The sequence below is a fragment of the Homarus americanus genome, unplaced genomic scaffold (genome assembly GCF_018991925.1).
Source record: "Homarus americanus isolate GMGI-L3 unplaced genomic scaffold, GMGI_Hamer_2.0 scaffold32871, whole genome shotgun sequence".
Taxonomy (NCBI): domain Eukaryota; kingdom Metazoa; phylum Arthropoda; class Malacostraca; order Decapoda; family Nephropidae; genus Homarus; species Homarus americanus.
The window spans coordinates 3,450,742-3,464,606 of NW_024748870.1; the positions used below are offsets into that span (position 1 = coordinate 3,450,742).

Genomic DNA, 13,865 nt, shown 5'->3' on the forward strand with positions numbered 1-13,865 from the left:
AAAGTGGCATGTGCAACACGTAATAGCTCACCACAGGTTTTATATACATATAGAATCTTTGTTATAAAATCATACTCCCACCCTTAGATATGAGGAAATACATAAAATATTTATGAACAAATACTTATACTGTACTGTATATATGAGAAAAAATTTCAAGAGAATAGCTTTTCAGATACGGTAATTTAAGCTGTGAGACACATCATAATAGGAAAGCAACACTTTTGTAAAGCCAAAACATGCAACATCCAACTTCAAATGTCAGAAATATTGTACTACAGTTTGAAATTACAGAAGTAAAAAAAAAAGGGGGGGGAGAGGGAATAGAATAATATGAATATTTAATATAACTAATCATCAAGACAATTTTTAGTTTTGGAGGACCACTGGGACACAGTAGGATTACGGACAAATCATCATGAATATGAGGGTGCAAATTGAAAATATCTAAAATGTTCAAAGTTTGCCTTGTTAAACATCTCAGCCATATACTGTACTGTAGTTACCACTAAAAGAAGATTACTGTATGGTAGTACTTTGTTATAATCCAGTAGTTATATAATGAAATATACCAAAGACACATTGACCTGATTATGCATGCATATTAGCTTTAGGTAACATTTCACTTACTTCAAATGGTTTTACTGTATCTTAAAATGTGTTTAAGTAAAACCTTGAAATGGAAATAAAATCATCAAAGTTCTGCACAGTGTAGGTGCATGTATTTTATGTATGTACTGTACTTTAAATAAAGTCATATGCTATATCTAATAACATTTCTCTTTGTTAGGAAAAAATAGTTTACTGGAGAACCCAAAAATTCTGGAAATTAGTTACCTGGGAGCCTAAGAAAGTCAGCACATTTGGAATTTTTAAAAATAAAACTTTGCATTTATGGAGAAAAGTTGATGCACTATTTTGATCATGCCAACACTGGCTGGATTTGTTAGTAAGAATTCTTGCTAAACAGCTTCTAATTAATATATTAAATTCAAGTTTAAATTCAGAATCGAACATTCACCCATTAAATTTTCACAATTTAGTTGCAATGCTATGTTTTAGCTATAAATGTAACTGTGTGTCGGTCTTCACAGGCCATCCACATTATTTTAAATTAATTTCTGTCATCAGTTGAAAATTTAACTGAAAAAATTTTCAAAATTCTGCTTATTATTGAATTTCATATTGAAAATAATATTAAGCCTCCCGGTAAATACAGTAAATAAATATTAACATCAACCTTACTGATGACTTTGTATACAGGTGACTGAGACTGCCTCAACCTTTAGTGAAGTATCAGTTTGTTTGTGTAATAGGTTCTGAGATTTGTAAATATTCAGTTTTGTAGTGCACAAGTATTAAGTAGAATTCTCTTACAACAATCACACTCATAGGTAGGACTTTTTATCAACTATAAACAACAGATCACCTCACCAGAAAAATGTCGAAATGTAAATGTACAAATTCAAGTGAAATAGGAATACTAAGTGCTGTGGTCCTATAAACAGAGCCCGGATGAAATAGAGTATTGTACAGTATATTGTATATGTTAAATGAAAAGTAGTGCCAGATTTTAGGATAGGCTACTGGTTTGGATGGTTCATTATGTTTAGCACAAATAGTTTATGATAGCTTTATTTATGCAACCATGGCACTTTCTATGTCTATGTCACCGAATTTTCATATGTTTACAACTGTTTACTTTGGTGAGGTGCTTTAATGTTTCCATGAAATAACCAATACAATGCATGATATTTCATTTTATTTTATTTATTTTTTTTTAAATTCTGCAGTGCACCATTGACTGAACAGTACTTTACCTAGGGAGCTTCAACCTAAAATTGTTAATGGGTTCATAGGGAATGGGTACAGGGGTAGCGACCATGTAAAAAAAAAAGTCGTAGTCCCAACATTCCCTGGATTTCTGAGGTCATGCAGTTTTGATAAATAGTCCTTAAATTCAGGTAATCATAAAATTTTGATAATCCTCTTGATTAGGAAGGGTAACCAGCCATAAAATTTTGCTTTAAAATTCCTGATGGCAACTGGGTCACCTGAACTGTGCCCATCTCCTAGTCTCTGTTGTATTTTGGGGGCTGATGCCCTGGGTTTCTAGTGGTGAGTGGGGGGCATCCTGTTCTAAATTTATCCAACAGTTGCCATCAGGTAATTCCAGTTAACCCACACAAACATGGAAAATGGCCATAAAACATTGATGATAAGTACAGTACTACACATGACATTATATAGTGTATGTGAAATATTCTAATTCTCTGATGACACAGCAAAACAAAACATGATGAAATCTGTAGGCAAATTACAACAAGAACATGCAAAGTCAGCCAAGGTGAGAAACAGGCAGGGACAAGAAGTGTTACCAGTGGTGGAGGCGCATGGAGGCAGGAGGAGCGCCACCATACCCACAAGGAGGGAGACAAGGAACAGCAGGGGGGACAAGGCACCACCACACCGAGTTCCACTTCTCCCAGGTTCTCCTATATGCCCAACTTAGATGCAGGGGGTAGCGGAGATGGTGAGGGTGGTAGTAGTGTTGTGTTTAAGTCATAATGATCAGGGTTGTGGCGATCAATGGAACAAGTTCATCATCAAGGTAAGCAGTAGAAGAAAAGGAAAAGGAAACATGTTAAATTCAGAGTGCATAGTCAGTACAGTATTTTGTTGAGGATGCACTACACACGATGGAAAAGGTAGTGAATACTGTATAACTTTGACACATACAATTAAATAATACTAATGTCGTTATGTGCAGGTATACACCCTTTAAGTAATACACACACAGTAGAATCTCGGGTAGATTTAATTCACCGGCACAAAAATGAACAGTAATAACAATAAAAATTCCTCTCAAATTGGCAAGAATAGTAAGTTTGAATACCACGCGCAATGGTGAAGAGCTGCCACATTAAAATTGCTACATAGTACAGGTATATAATAAAATACAATAGCACATATTTTATGTAAAAAAAAAATTGCTCTTTCCACACTCAAACCATCCTCTGGCCAATGCAACACAGTTCAGGCATTGGGAATTTCATATTTACTAATTCCTTTGTGGTTATCAGCATATTCGTGGATCATGCACACAGACATATTTTGAGTTTATGTAACCTTTAAAGATCTGCAGGCTCAGTAAACAGAAGCTGACTCAGGCCCTTGGTGTAGGCTAAGACTTCGCGATTCACTTGGAATGCTGCGATAAACTGTGAGCTTGTAATTGAATACAACAGCACATTTGCCTCAGTCTTGGCATCCCATCTATGGCCCTCATTATGGGCGATTCCCATTAGGTAGTCGAGGATGGCTTCGTACACTTGATGGAAGTTCTCCAAGGCTATGTAGCACCTTGTTTCACAGAGAAGCTTCACTTTCTCTGCTTTCACTAATGGCTGTTCCTGACCTTTTCTCTCTGCATTGAGTGTGTGCAGTGCTTTCCCCAGAGGTAGCTGTCATTTTGGTGAATACTTGAAGTAAATTCCGAGTGCCTACACATTGGACATAATGTTTGTCATCTCTGGGAGCTTGGATGCTTTGCCCAGGGCCAGGTTGAGGCTGTGGCTTGCAAAGAGGTAGGAGCCCCTTTCTGGGAATTTGCTGCACACTAATTGGTTTCCCCAACCATGTTCCCTGCACCATCATAAGTCTGTGTTCTACACAACTAGGGGTCCAAATGAAGTCACAAAATTTGAATTTGGTTACTGTAAGTGCTGCTTTAATTGATACATTACAATCTACAGGGACTAAATTCTACTGCTGTAGTGTTTGGAGTTGTTTTACTCTACAGTACATTATTTAAGCCTATTTCTTGAAGCCCTCACGCATCCCCGTTAAAGACTATATATGCTCTGCATAAAAAGTTCACGTAACTGAGTATATGTGAGGCACACTGATAATATACATATTACATTTCTCGATTCAAAGAGCTTTGTCAGAAAATCCTCCCCCTTGCAGGAATTTATTTTTCACAGCAATGATACTCAAACACTTGGTCTCTGATTCACAAGTGTAGGGAGTAAGCTAATGGACTGAATATAAAATATTGCACTCACTATTCAGTGGATCCTAAGAATAATTGAATAGGTTCTAGAACAATTTCTCCACCTACATTAACATTTCGTCTTATTAACTTTCCTCCTATAGTTTTATAATCTTTCTTCCCTTTCTCTTTGCCGCAATGTTGCTTCACTGTCTCTCTTTTATAGGTACTTTAACGGACAATGTTAGGTGGATTTGGCATCCTGTGTACAGCTCGTAACACTCGTCTTGCCCGCGGTGCCCACTGTTTCTTTGTGGATGTCGCTCACACTAGAATAACCCGTTATAGTACATCCTTCTTTCCTCAAACAGCCAAACTGTGGAATGCTCTGCCTTCTTCTGTGTTTCCATACTCATACAATCTGTCTCACTTCAAAAAGTTGGTTTTCTGGCATCTTCGTGGTGTAGATTGATATAATCTTTTCTTTTGTATTTTTAATTTCTTTTTACTCTTATTTTTTGCCATAAAAAAAAATAAAAAATAAATAATAATACCAATATGGGGCTCGTGAATGACATTAGTATTATTATATTTTGGTATTCTATGATTATACACTGTGATGTTTTATTTTCATTTGCATTATACTGTATATATACGTATAATCATTTGAAGCTTATTTGTATATTAATTTTATTTTAGCTATACAGTACATAATATTGATTGTTAAACTCAAGATGGCAGGTGTCAGTAAAGGGTATGTGTTTGAACTCATAACTTTTGACTGTTTTTATGGATCACAAAATTTTTTAGGTTTTAGATTAAAAATTGTTTCCAGGATCAATAGTGCTAAAGCGAAGTAGCATTAACGGGGCTTTGCAAGGTATTATTGTATAGTATTCTCTATGTACTGTACTTGATTTTTACCTTGAATTGTACTTTAAAGGACTGTACAGTACCTTAATGGGTCACTTCCCTTAAGACTTCATTTCCCATGAGACCTTGCCCTTCTGACCATAATTATGCTAAGCCAACCATGGGATAATTCTAAAATGCAACTCCTGCACTTGGAAAGGGATAACTGTTTAGGTTCCTATACAGTAAGTGAGGAGTGGGTCAAATTTTTTTTTTTACGGGCATTAGCCCACCTGGGCACAGGCAATTTTTAATGACCCACATCAAGGACTTGGGGAGCAAAAATATAATGTAATATAATATAATATAATATAATATAATATAATATAATATAATATAATATAATAAAAAAAATAATAAAAATAATAATACCTGTACTGTAATAGTAATAAAAGTAATAAAAATATATTAAATAAATAACAATTATAATAAAAGAAAATAATAATAAAAATAATAACAATAATAAAATTAATAACAATATTTAAAAAATGAATAACAATCATAATAAAAGAAAATAATAATAATAGTTTTTTTAATTATAAATAATAATAATAACAATAATAATACCCCCTGTAATAATAAAGAGCCATAAATAAATACAAAAACAAAAAATAAAAATATCAATATACCTGGTAATGTAGTGAGAAATGATATATGTAAGTTGTGTTGTCAATAGTAAGAGAAACAATTGAGACCCTGCAATTGTGTGTAAATGAGGCAGAAAGTCAGATCATCAACCTGGGACTTGGTCACATATGGCAGCAGGGTCTACCATTAGACAACACATGATACTTCTAATATCTTCCCAGGCGGTAGTACCTCCCTGTTTGATAGCTGCCTTCTACCTACAGTTAGACCAATACCTTATAACCAAACATTTTGTGAACACAAACCATATGTAACCCTATCAAGATGATTACCATACAGTTGTTGTATGTACACATGCTCCAAAAAGTATCTTTGCAATTTTGTGTTAAACAATATGACTCCAGTACAACAGGAGTCATATTGTTCATTTTGAACTTCACTGGCCTCCTCTGTTAAGATACTTTTTGGGGTGTGTGTTCTGTATATACTGGACAATGGCCGAAGGGTAACCTCTAGCTTTTACTTTATGGCTGAACAGGAAGTCCAACTAATTCAGCTTTGTGAAAAATACTTGATCAACCAGTTGCTCCTCCAAGGCATATCATTCAGATATGTATCCAGATGTTTCAATAAAAATGTATGAGTAATTGCAGAGCTTAAAGTTGTTCTTATGCAGTTTATCCTGGATTATGTACTTTATATTCAAATTTCAGTTGCTAAGCCACGAGTAAGGTCAAAGCACACAATTATGAATGTACAAATTTTCTTTTTACAACTGTCTTAATTTACACCACATCATTAACATGCAGATTATTAAAGTATTTTATTTTTTTTTACCGAAAAGTTTTTTTTATTTATTTATTTTTTTTTAGGTTTCTTCATTACTTTTCAGGGATACCTGTGAAAAGTGTAAGGTAGATATGAAGGATATAAAAAAAAAACCCACTAAATTTATTCTAATTGTGAAAGGTGCATCATGAGTGATGGGTTCATATAAGGTGAGAGAATTACTGTACACGAATCTAATGAGACAGACGATTATATTTCCTGCTTCCCATGAAAATCCATAAAGTAGATTTACCAAAATACATAATGAACTTAATTTAAAATTTCTCACCTCCCACTGTAAGAGTAGCATTCTGTGTTACCACTCTGCCAAGGCCATCTGTTGCTGCACAGATATAGGTGCCACCGTCTGTCACTTGAACCTAGAATGAAATTGAAAATGTCTCATTTAGTACTACTGTACAAAAACACAGTACAGTATTAAATTCAGGGGTGGTAACAGGGGGGGATCTAGGATGGCATACAGACCCCCCTCCTCCCCAATGAGGGAAATAAGGAGTCTTGGGTGTCAATTATAAATAATGGATATAACTATAATGGTCAACATAAATTAATTACATATCTTCAGATCTATTAAAGTACAGTATTTGAATTTGGAACTAAGTTTGGGTTTAGCTCATATTTTTTTATAAACATGTTAAAGCATTACTAATATCTTGTTAATATGCAACTATGGTAACTTTTCATAAGTACGTACAGTGGGGTATGCTATAACGAACGGATCCTACTACGAATATTCCTATAACGAACGGTTTTACCTATAAAATTGAGAATGCTATAACGAACGCAACTCCTACAACGAACACGGATGAATACCGGACTATTTCGCCTGGCGCATGAATATTGTTGTACCGCGACCCACAACAAGAGCGTCAGGCGCCATCTTTGTCTCATTGTGTAGCCAGTGCACCACTGTTATTGTTGAAATTTCGTCTTTTGATGTGGAAATTCGCGTTATTTGTATAACTATTTTGTTATACAAGTATACAATTGTAACAATGAGTCGTCCAAAGCGAGTGAGAAAGCTAATAACCCTTGAAACTAAGAAAGAAATTATAAAGAAACGTGAGAATGGAAGAAGCATTGCGAAACTTAGTGATGAATATGGGATGGCTAAATCGACTATATGTACGATTTTGAAGAATAAAGAGAAGTTAAAAACTGTGCAAGTGGCTAAGGGAATCTTTAGACTTAGCAAAGCAAGGTGTAATGTGATTGAAGAGATGGAAAATTTACTCTTAGTGTGGATAAAGGAGAAAGAAATGGCAGGTGGTAACATTAGTGAAGCTATAATTTGTGAGAAGGCTAAACAATTGTTTGAGGACCTTAAAGCCAAGACTCCCAGTGGAAGTGATAGTGATGTGCCAGTGTTTAGGGGTACCTGCATGCTGAATAACACTAAGGTAAGATAAAGTACCGTATTTTTTACATTTTCCACAGAATTTTTTCAGTGTTAAGCGGTTGTATTTGGGGGCCTGGAACGGATTAATCCTATAACGAACGAATGCTATAACGAACGAGATTCTGGAACCAATTACGTTCGTTATAGCATACCCCACTGTACTCTATTTGTCAGCATATAGGATGCACTTTTTTCTTAAAATTTTTGTCCAAAGATTACTGTGCCCAATGTGCCAGTACTACCAAAAAATGTTGGAAGGCATTTAATATCAAAGACTGCTTTGACATTATAAAAATGTCTTGGGATAAAGTGAAGCCTTCCACCATGAACGCTTGCTGGCACCAACTTTGGCCTGAAAATTTTCACGATTTCAGGGAATTTTCGATGGTTGACAAGGAATAGCAGAAATTGTGAAACTTGCAAAGGAAATTGGAGGTTTTGATGACATGCAGAAAGAGTAGGTGCATGAACTGTTGGACTTGCATTTTCAAGAACCAATACATGAGGAGCTTGAAGAACTTATAGCAGATGACAGTAAAAGTAATGATGCTGAAGTGGAACCCATAACACCTAAATTAACAATTAAGGTCATCTATGAATTCCTCCTGCAAGCAATTGAACTTGGTGAGAAGTGTTTCGACATAGATCCAATAATGGAAAGAAGTTTAAAGTTCTAAAGGGCCCTTGACGATATTTGAAAGACTTGCAAAGAAAAAGTAAACAAAAGAAAATAACAGACTTCTTCTCGAGGCAGCGGTCACCTCAACCATCAACATCGTCTGCTGAACCAGAACTCTATGAAGCCCAACCATCAATATCATCTACTGATCTGGAGCCTGAAGCTGATGATCCATCAGCTTAAGAAATAAAAATCATTCCAGTTTCATCATCATCGAAGTCTTCTTCATCAATCACAGTCATCAGAAGGCTTCACAACATCTACGATATTATCATCATCATAGTTACACTACAATCATCTAGCCATAGATCGGTGAGTACAGTAATATGGTTTTATAATGCTTATCATTAATATTTTTAATTCTTTATGGTTTGTTAGTTTTATTATTATCATATTTGTGCATTATGTGAATGTTTAAAAGGTATGCATTTCACATGATGAGAGTCCATACGCGGCCACGATCCCACTACCCCTTTTTTCCCTTAAGTAGTTAAGTCTGCCCAACGCGCTGTTTTCGAGGAACCTAACCCATGCATTGGGTGAGGGTTCACTGTATATGAATATATACCAACTACAAAAGGTATATTTAGGAATAATAAGTAGTATACAAAATACAGAAATTACTGTGTTTTCAATCAAAGGATATAATCATGTTACCATAAAAATAAATCTACAGTACCCGAGAGATCACAAGAAGACCACGACGGTTGTCTGATGCTCTTCCATACGGTAGTTCGCCACCAGCCTTGTTCCAAGTGACAGAAACTAGATTCTGTGGAGAGTAAAGAAAGCAGCATGCAGTATATAATATAATTTATTTTGCATAACAAATTAATTCACACCTTAATTTCTTCATAGAGATTATGTGATTACAGAGTGTATGAATATCATATCAAGGGCAGATCCAGGGAGGAGAGGGGTCCTAGGGGTCTAGACCCCCCTTTTCATCAGAAAATCCCAAAACCTTTTCTTTAATGCAGTATTGTATTGTACTCAAGACATTTTTGTAGAGTAAAAAGTAATTACTATTAACCTCAGAATGTCTTCTAATATCAAGTGTACATGGCTCAAAATGGCCTCAAAATGCCCATGATATTGGTCAGATTTCAAAAATATTTCGGGGGGGTTTACGGTGCCCCTCAAAATCCCCCAGCTGGGTGTGCTCGCTGTACTCTCCATGTTCCCCCACTCACAACTTCTTGGACCCCCCCATTTAATATTCCTGGATCTGCCCCTGCACATCCACTTTCATATCTGACCTTTAAACCAATTCTCACTGGGAAAGCACTAGCTCAGAAATATTTAAGTTATTTCATTAAAGAACTGACACCCTCTTGCAGAAAAGTAAATTTTCCATTTTGTTACTGTATTTAATTCATATATATATTTCCATATGCAGGTATCACCAGAGAAAAATAGTCCAATGAAATATTTTTCATGGTGTTTTTAAATAAGATAACACAATTAACCACACATTTATTATTTGGTAAACCAACATCTCAATCATATGTTACCTGATACAGGTATACTGTATACTAATGCTATTATAAATAATAAATATATTTATCACCAAAAATCAATAAAAATGTTTTTTTAATGATTTTGTAAATCTTTCATTATGGTATACAGCCAACCCTCGCTTTACGCGGTCCCACTTTACACGTTTCCACGTTTACGCGGTACCCTGCCGAACACGGAATGCTCACTTTCCGCGGTGTGTGTACCCTTTTATGTGGAGAGCGGCGCGAGCAGGGTGCGCACAAATTCGCCCACACATCAAAACATTACCTAGTTCTTCACCCGCCACCCACCACAGCCGGCCCAAGTCAGTGATAGTGATAATGATAGTGAGAATATGGACTTATATGGACTTTGAGGGGTTTGACAAAGAGGCCCTGCAAGCCTCTGTGGTGGATAGTGATACAATTGATACAAGTGATACAGGTGAGGGCCAATAATCTGCCCTCTGCCTCGGAACCAACCCCCCATCCCCGTGTGCCCAGCCATCTTTTCTACTAATGTAAGTGTTAAAAAACCTAATTTTATTGATATTTCTCTTAATTATTAATTGTGTGTGCATACCATCATAAAATTAAGAAGTTATTTTTACTACAACGTAGGTATTGTGTCTGAAAAAGTGGAGTTTGGGGGTTGGCCCAGTCTCTATTTCAATTAATCCCATATGTTATGTTGTTCACTTTACGCGTTTCTCACTTTACGCGGGCCGCCGTGGGTTCAATTGACCGTGTAAAGTGAGGGTTCACTGTATAAGAATTTTATGGTTATAAATATTTCAGTATAATCCCTGGTATTTAGCTGGAATAATTCTATTCTTCGTAATGGAAATGTGAAAACTACATTACACACTCATAATATAACAAATATTTAGAGCTCTTGTTCAACCTGCACCATTCACAGTGATATCAATGTAACAAATAGTTAAATGTATACAAAGAAATTTAATTTATAATTATGATAAAACATAATTTTCCAATGAAAAACTAACCTGAGTTGCACTTAGAGATCGTGCTGAACACTGGAACTGAACAGTTGAACCTACTGCTGCAACTGTAACTCTTGGTTCAGAGATAGTTACAGTTATAAATGGCTGCCCGTCTGGAACTGGGGGAGAATCTAAAATAAAAAAGGAATTTATTTTATAAATCATGGTAATGTTTGTGGACTATCATAAATGCATTCCTTAAATTTCAACTAAAGTTTACAGTTATTATCAGTCTCACTGCTTTGTAATAATATGTTACACAAACTCTTAAGTAATTAACCTCCATTACTCCTAATTACAGCTAACCTTAAAGTTATGGAATTTGAATTAATGGAAACAGAAATGTATGGAAGGAGTTTTTGTATACTGTATATAGAAGAAATATATGCATTAAAAAAAATTCCTGTTATTTTCTGGTAAAAAAAGAAGTATAAATCTTGTTTGCTCCAATTTTTTACTAAACACAAGTGAGAACAAGTAGCATCTGGCATAAGTTATCTTGAATCTTTGGTTTAATTTGACCAATATTAATTTCAAAAGCTTTGTGAAAACAATATGAATAAATACATATGAAGATAATTAAGGTATTAAGCTATTTATTCAATCAAACTCACTACTTCTGGCAAATGAACAAACTCATTAGAAGCTGCTAGGATGTAAACAACCTAACAATTTAATGCCTCTTTAGAGAAGTCTCCACTTCTAAATACAGAATACAGTAGTATACTGTATTGTATTTAACATGTTTTTTTTTTATCTAAATTATGCATACAATTATTTTTTCTGTATTTTGTTATTTAAGAAGTAAAACAAACAGTCAATTGAATTTGTGTGAGTGCAATCAAAACTTGACAGAGCAAGGGATATAAATTTAACCTAATCCAGGGAAGAAAATGTATGGTTTTTGAGAATTTCTAGTTTTCTGAGATCCAGTTTCAAGGAATTGTATCTGTATCTTTAAAGAGTCTTAGGAGTTATTCCAGTAAGTTTCAGGGGATTTTTTTTTTGTCCTTTTAGTGTGCATCTCCAATTATATAATGGATGTCAATGGGGAAAACATGTTTTGATTAATGGGATTTTATGATATGGTTAACTTTTCAGGAACTTATCCCTTCTATAACTTGAATACAACAACATGTATACAATGTAATTTTCTAAGAATTTCCTTAGCAACAATTTAAACTATCAAAGAATTTTCCTATTAAGAGAAACACAAATTATAAGTATAATAACTAATAAAAACCCATGATTTTTCTGTGAAAACTGGAAGATTGAAGTATGGAATCGATTTCATTGAAGAAGTAAGAAATGTGTACTGGGATACTATCACCAGACCCACCTGCACTGTCCAGGAGGCTTTACATGCTTCAGTAGCAGGTAATGCAATGCAATCAGGTTGATAATAATGCTGTTTACAGTTTTTCACCAACTGACCCAATGTTAGAGCAAAGCTTTAAAACCTTAGAACAGGGGTTGTTTTGAAAGCCAGTGAAGCATTAAGGTAACCAGGCTAAAGTACATGCCAGTGCAATAAATGTAAGAACTATACTGTAAGGTGGTTATGCCCATCTTTTCCTGCCAACTTAGCTGGGAAAGCTAGAGCTTTCATATCTACTGCTCATTTACAAAATTAATTTTATTATTAAATCTTCCATTTCAAACCTATTATTGTTATAACTAACCTGTGATACTTGTATTCCAGCCAGCAAAAGAAATCGGGAAGTGAGGATGTCACAAGGTGAAGCTAAATAGCTATTCAAAAATATTGTCAGGAAAAAGACTTGATCATTTATCCTGTTCAACTCTGAACCATTAAGATTCTTGACAAAGATGCAACAGCTTGTTTAAATAACCCAATATATTCACATGTTTCAACATCTATTGTCTAAAAACTCATTTAGGTTGTTTATTTAATGCATTGTGTGCTGCACACACACACTCCAGGTTTCTATTAACTTAATTAAGTTATTTGTACAATAGAAAACAACCATTAATAAAAAAGGTAAAAGGTAAACTTCTTCATATTTAGCATTTGAAAACAGTTCCAAAGATCCTCTTATTCTAGTTAATCCCAAACCCAATGGTGAAACAGTTTTTGTACAGTATTCCATTCCAGACCATCAGTATTTCCTTGGAAGTGTAGGGATCAACAGTTCTAATAACTCATTACAGTAATAGGTAATAGGTATTGGAAGCATAATGTGTTGTCTAATGGTAGACCCTGCTGCCATATGGCATCACAAAAATTGTGACCAAGTCCCAGGTTGCTGATCTGACTTTCTACCTTATTTATAAACAATTTCAGGGTTTCAATTAATTCTCTTACTATTGACAACACAACATACTGTATATCGTTTCTCACTCTTGATATATTTTATTGTTTTTGTATTTAATTATGGTTATTAATATTTATATATTTTTTTATATAATTTGTATCTATTTTTATTAACTGTATTAATTATTATTATTATATCTTTGCCCCCACAGGCCCTGATGTGGGTCAGTGACCTGTGCTCAGGTGGGCTAAAAAAAAAAAAAAAAAGAGTTCCCTATTGGAGAACTGAGTGAGTTACCATTATATTATTTTCTGCTCATCCATTTCCCTTGACCATTGCCCTTTCTTAGGCCTCTTTCACATGAATGTTTTTTTTTATCATGTGATCAAGTGTAGTGAATCTTGGAAATCAATGAAGTTCTATTAAACGTCCATTGAACTTCCTTGAAATTTAAGTCACATGACAAAAAAATGCTTGTGTGAAAAAGGCCTTATTGCTTAATTTTTATACATATTCCTCATATCCCTATTCCATATTATCAAATCCTCAAAGTATTCCTCAACCTTTCCAATGTTCATTCCCTCTTGCTCCTTACCTATCCCTTCTCTGTGGGCTTTCCATGCAGTTAATGGTAGCCTAGGTCATATCTTCCCCCTCAAAGCTTC

General features: G+C 34.8%; 1 protein-coding gene across 1 annotated transcript in view; it reads right to left on the reverse strand.

Moving 5' to 3' along the window:
• Nucleotides 1-13,865, reverse strand: part of LOC121853164 (basement membrane-specific heparan sulfate proteoglycan core protein-like) — a 476,204-nt gene that overhangs the window by 87,577 nt on the left and 374,762 nt on the right. The window contains exons 73-75 of the mRNA XM_042347127.1: nt 10,928-11,055; nt 9,101-9,193; nt 6,612-6,702 (exon numbers count right to left, since the gene is read on the reverse strand). Of these exons, the coding sequence (XP_042203061.1) occupies nt 6,612-6,702; nt 9,101-9,193; nt 10,928-11,055 (312 nt within the window). The remainder of the gene's footprint in view (nt 1-6,611; nt 6,703-9,100; nt 9,194-10,927; nt 11,056-13,865) is intronic.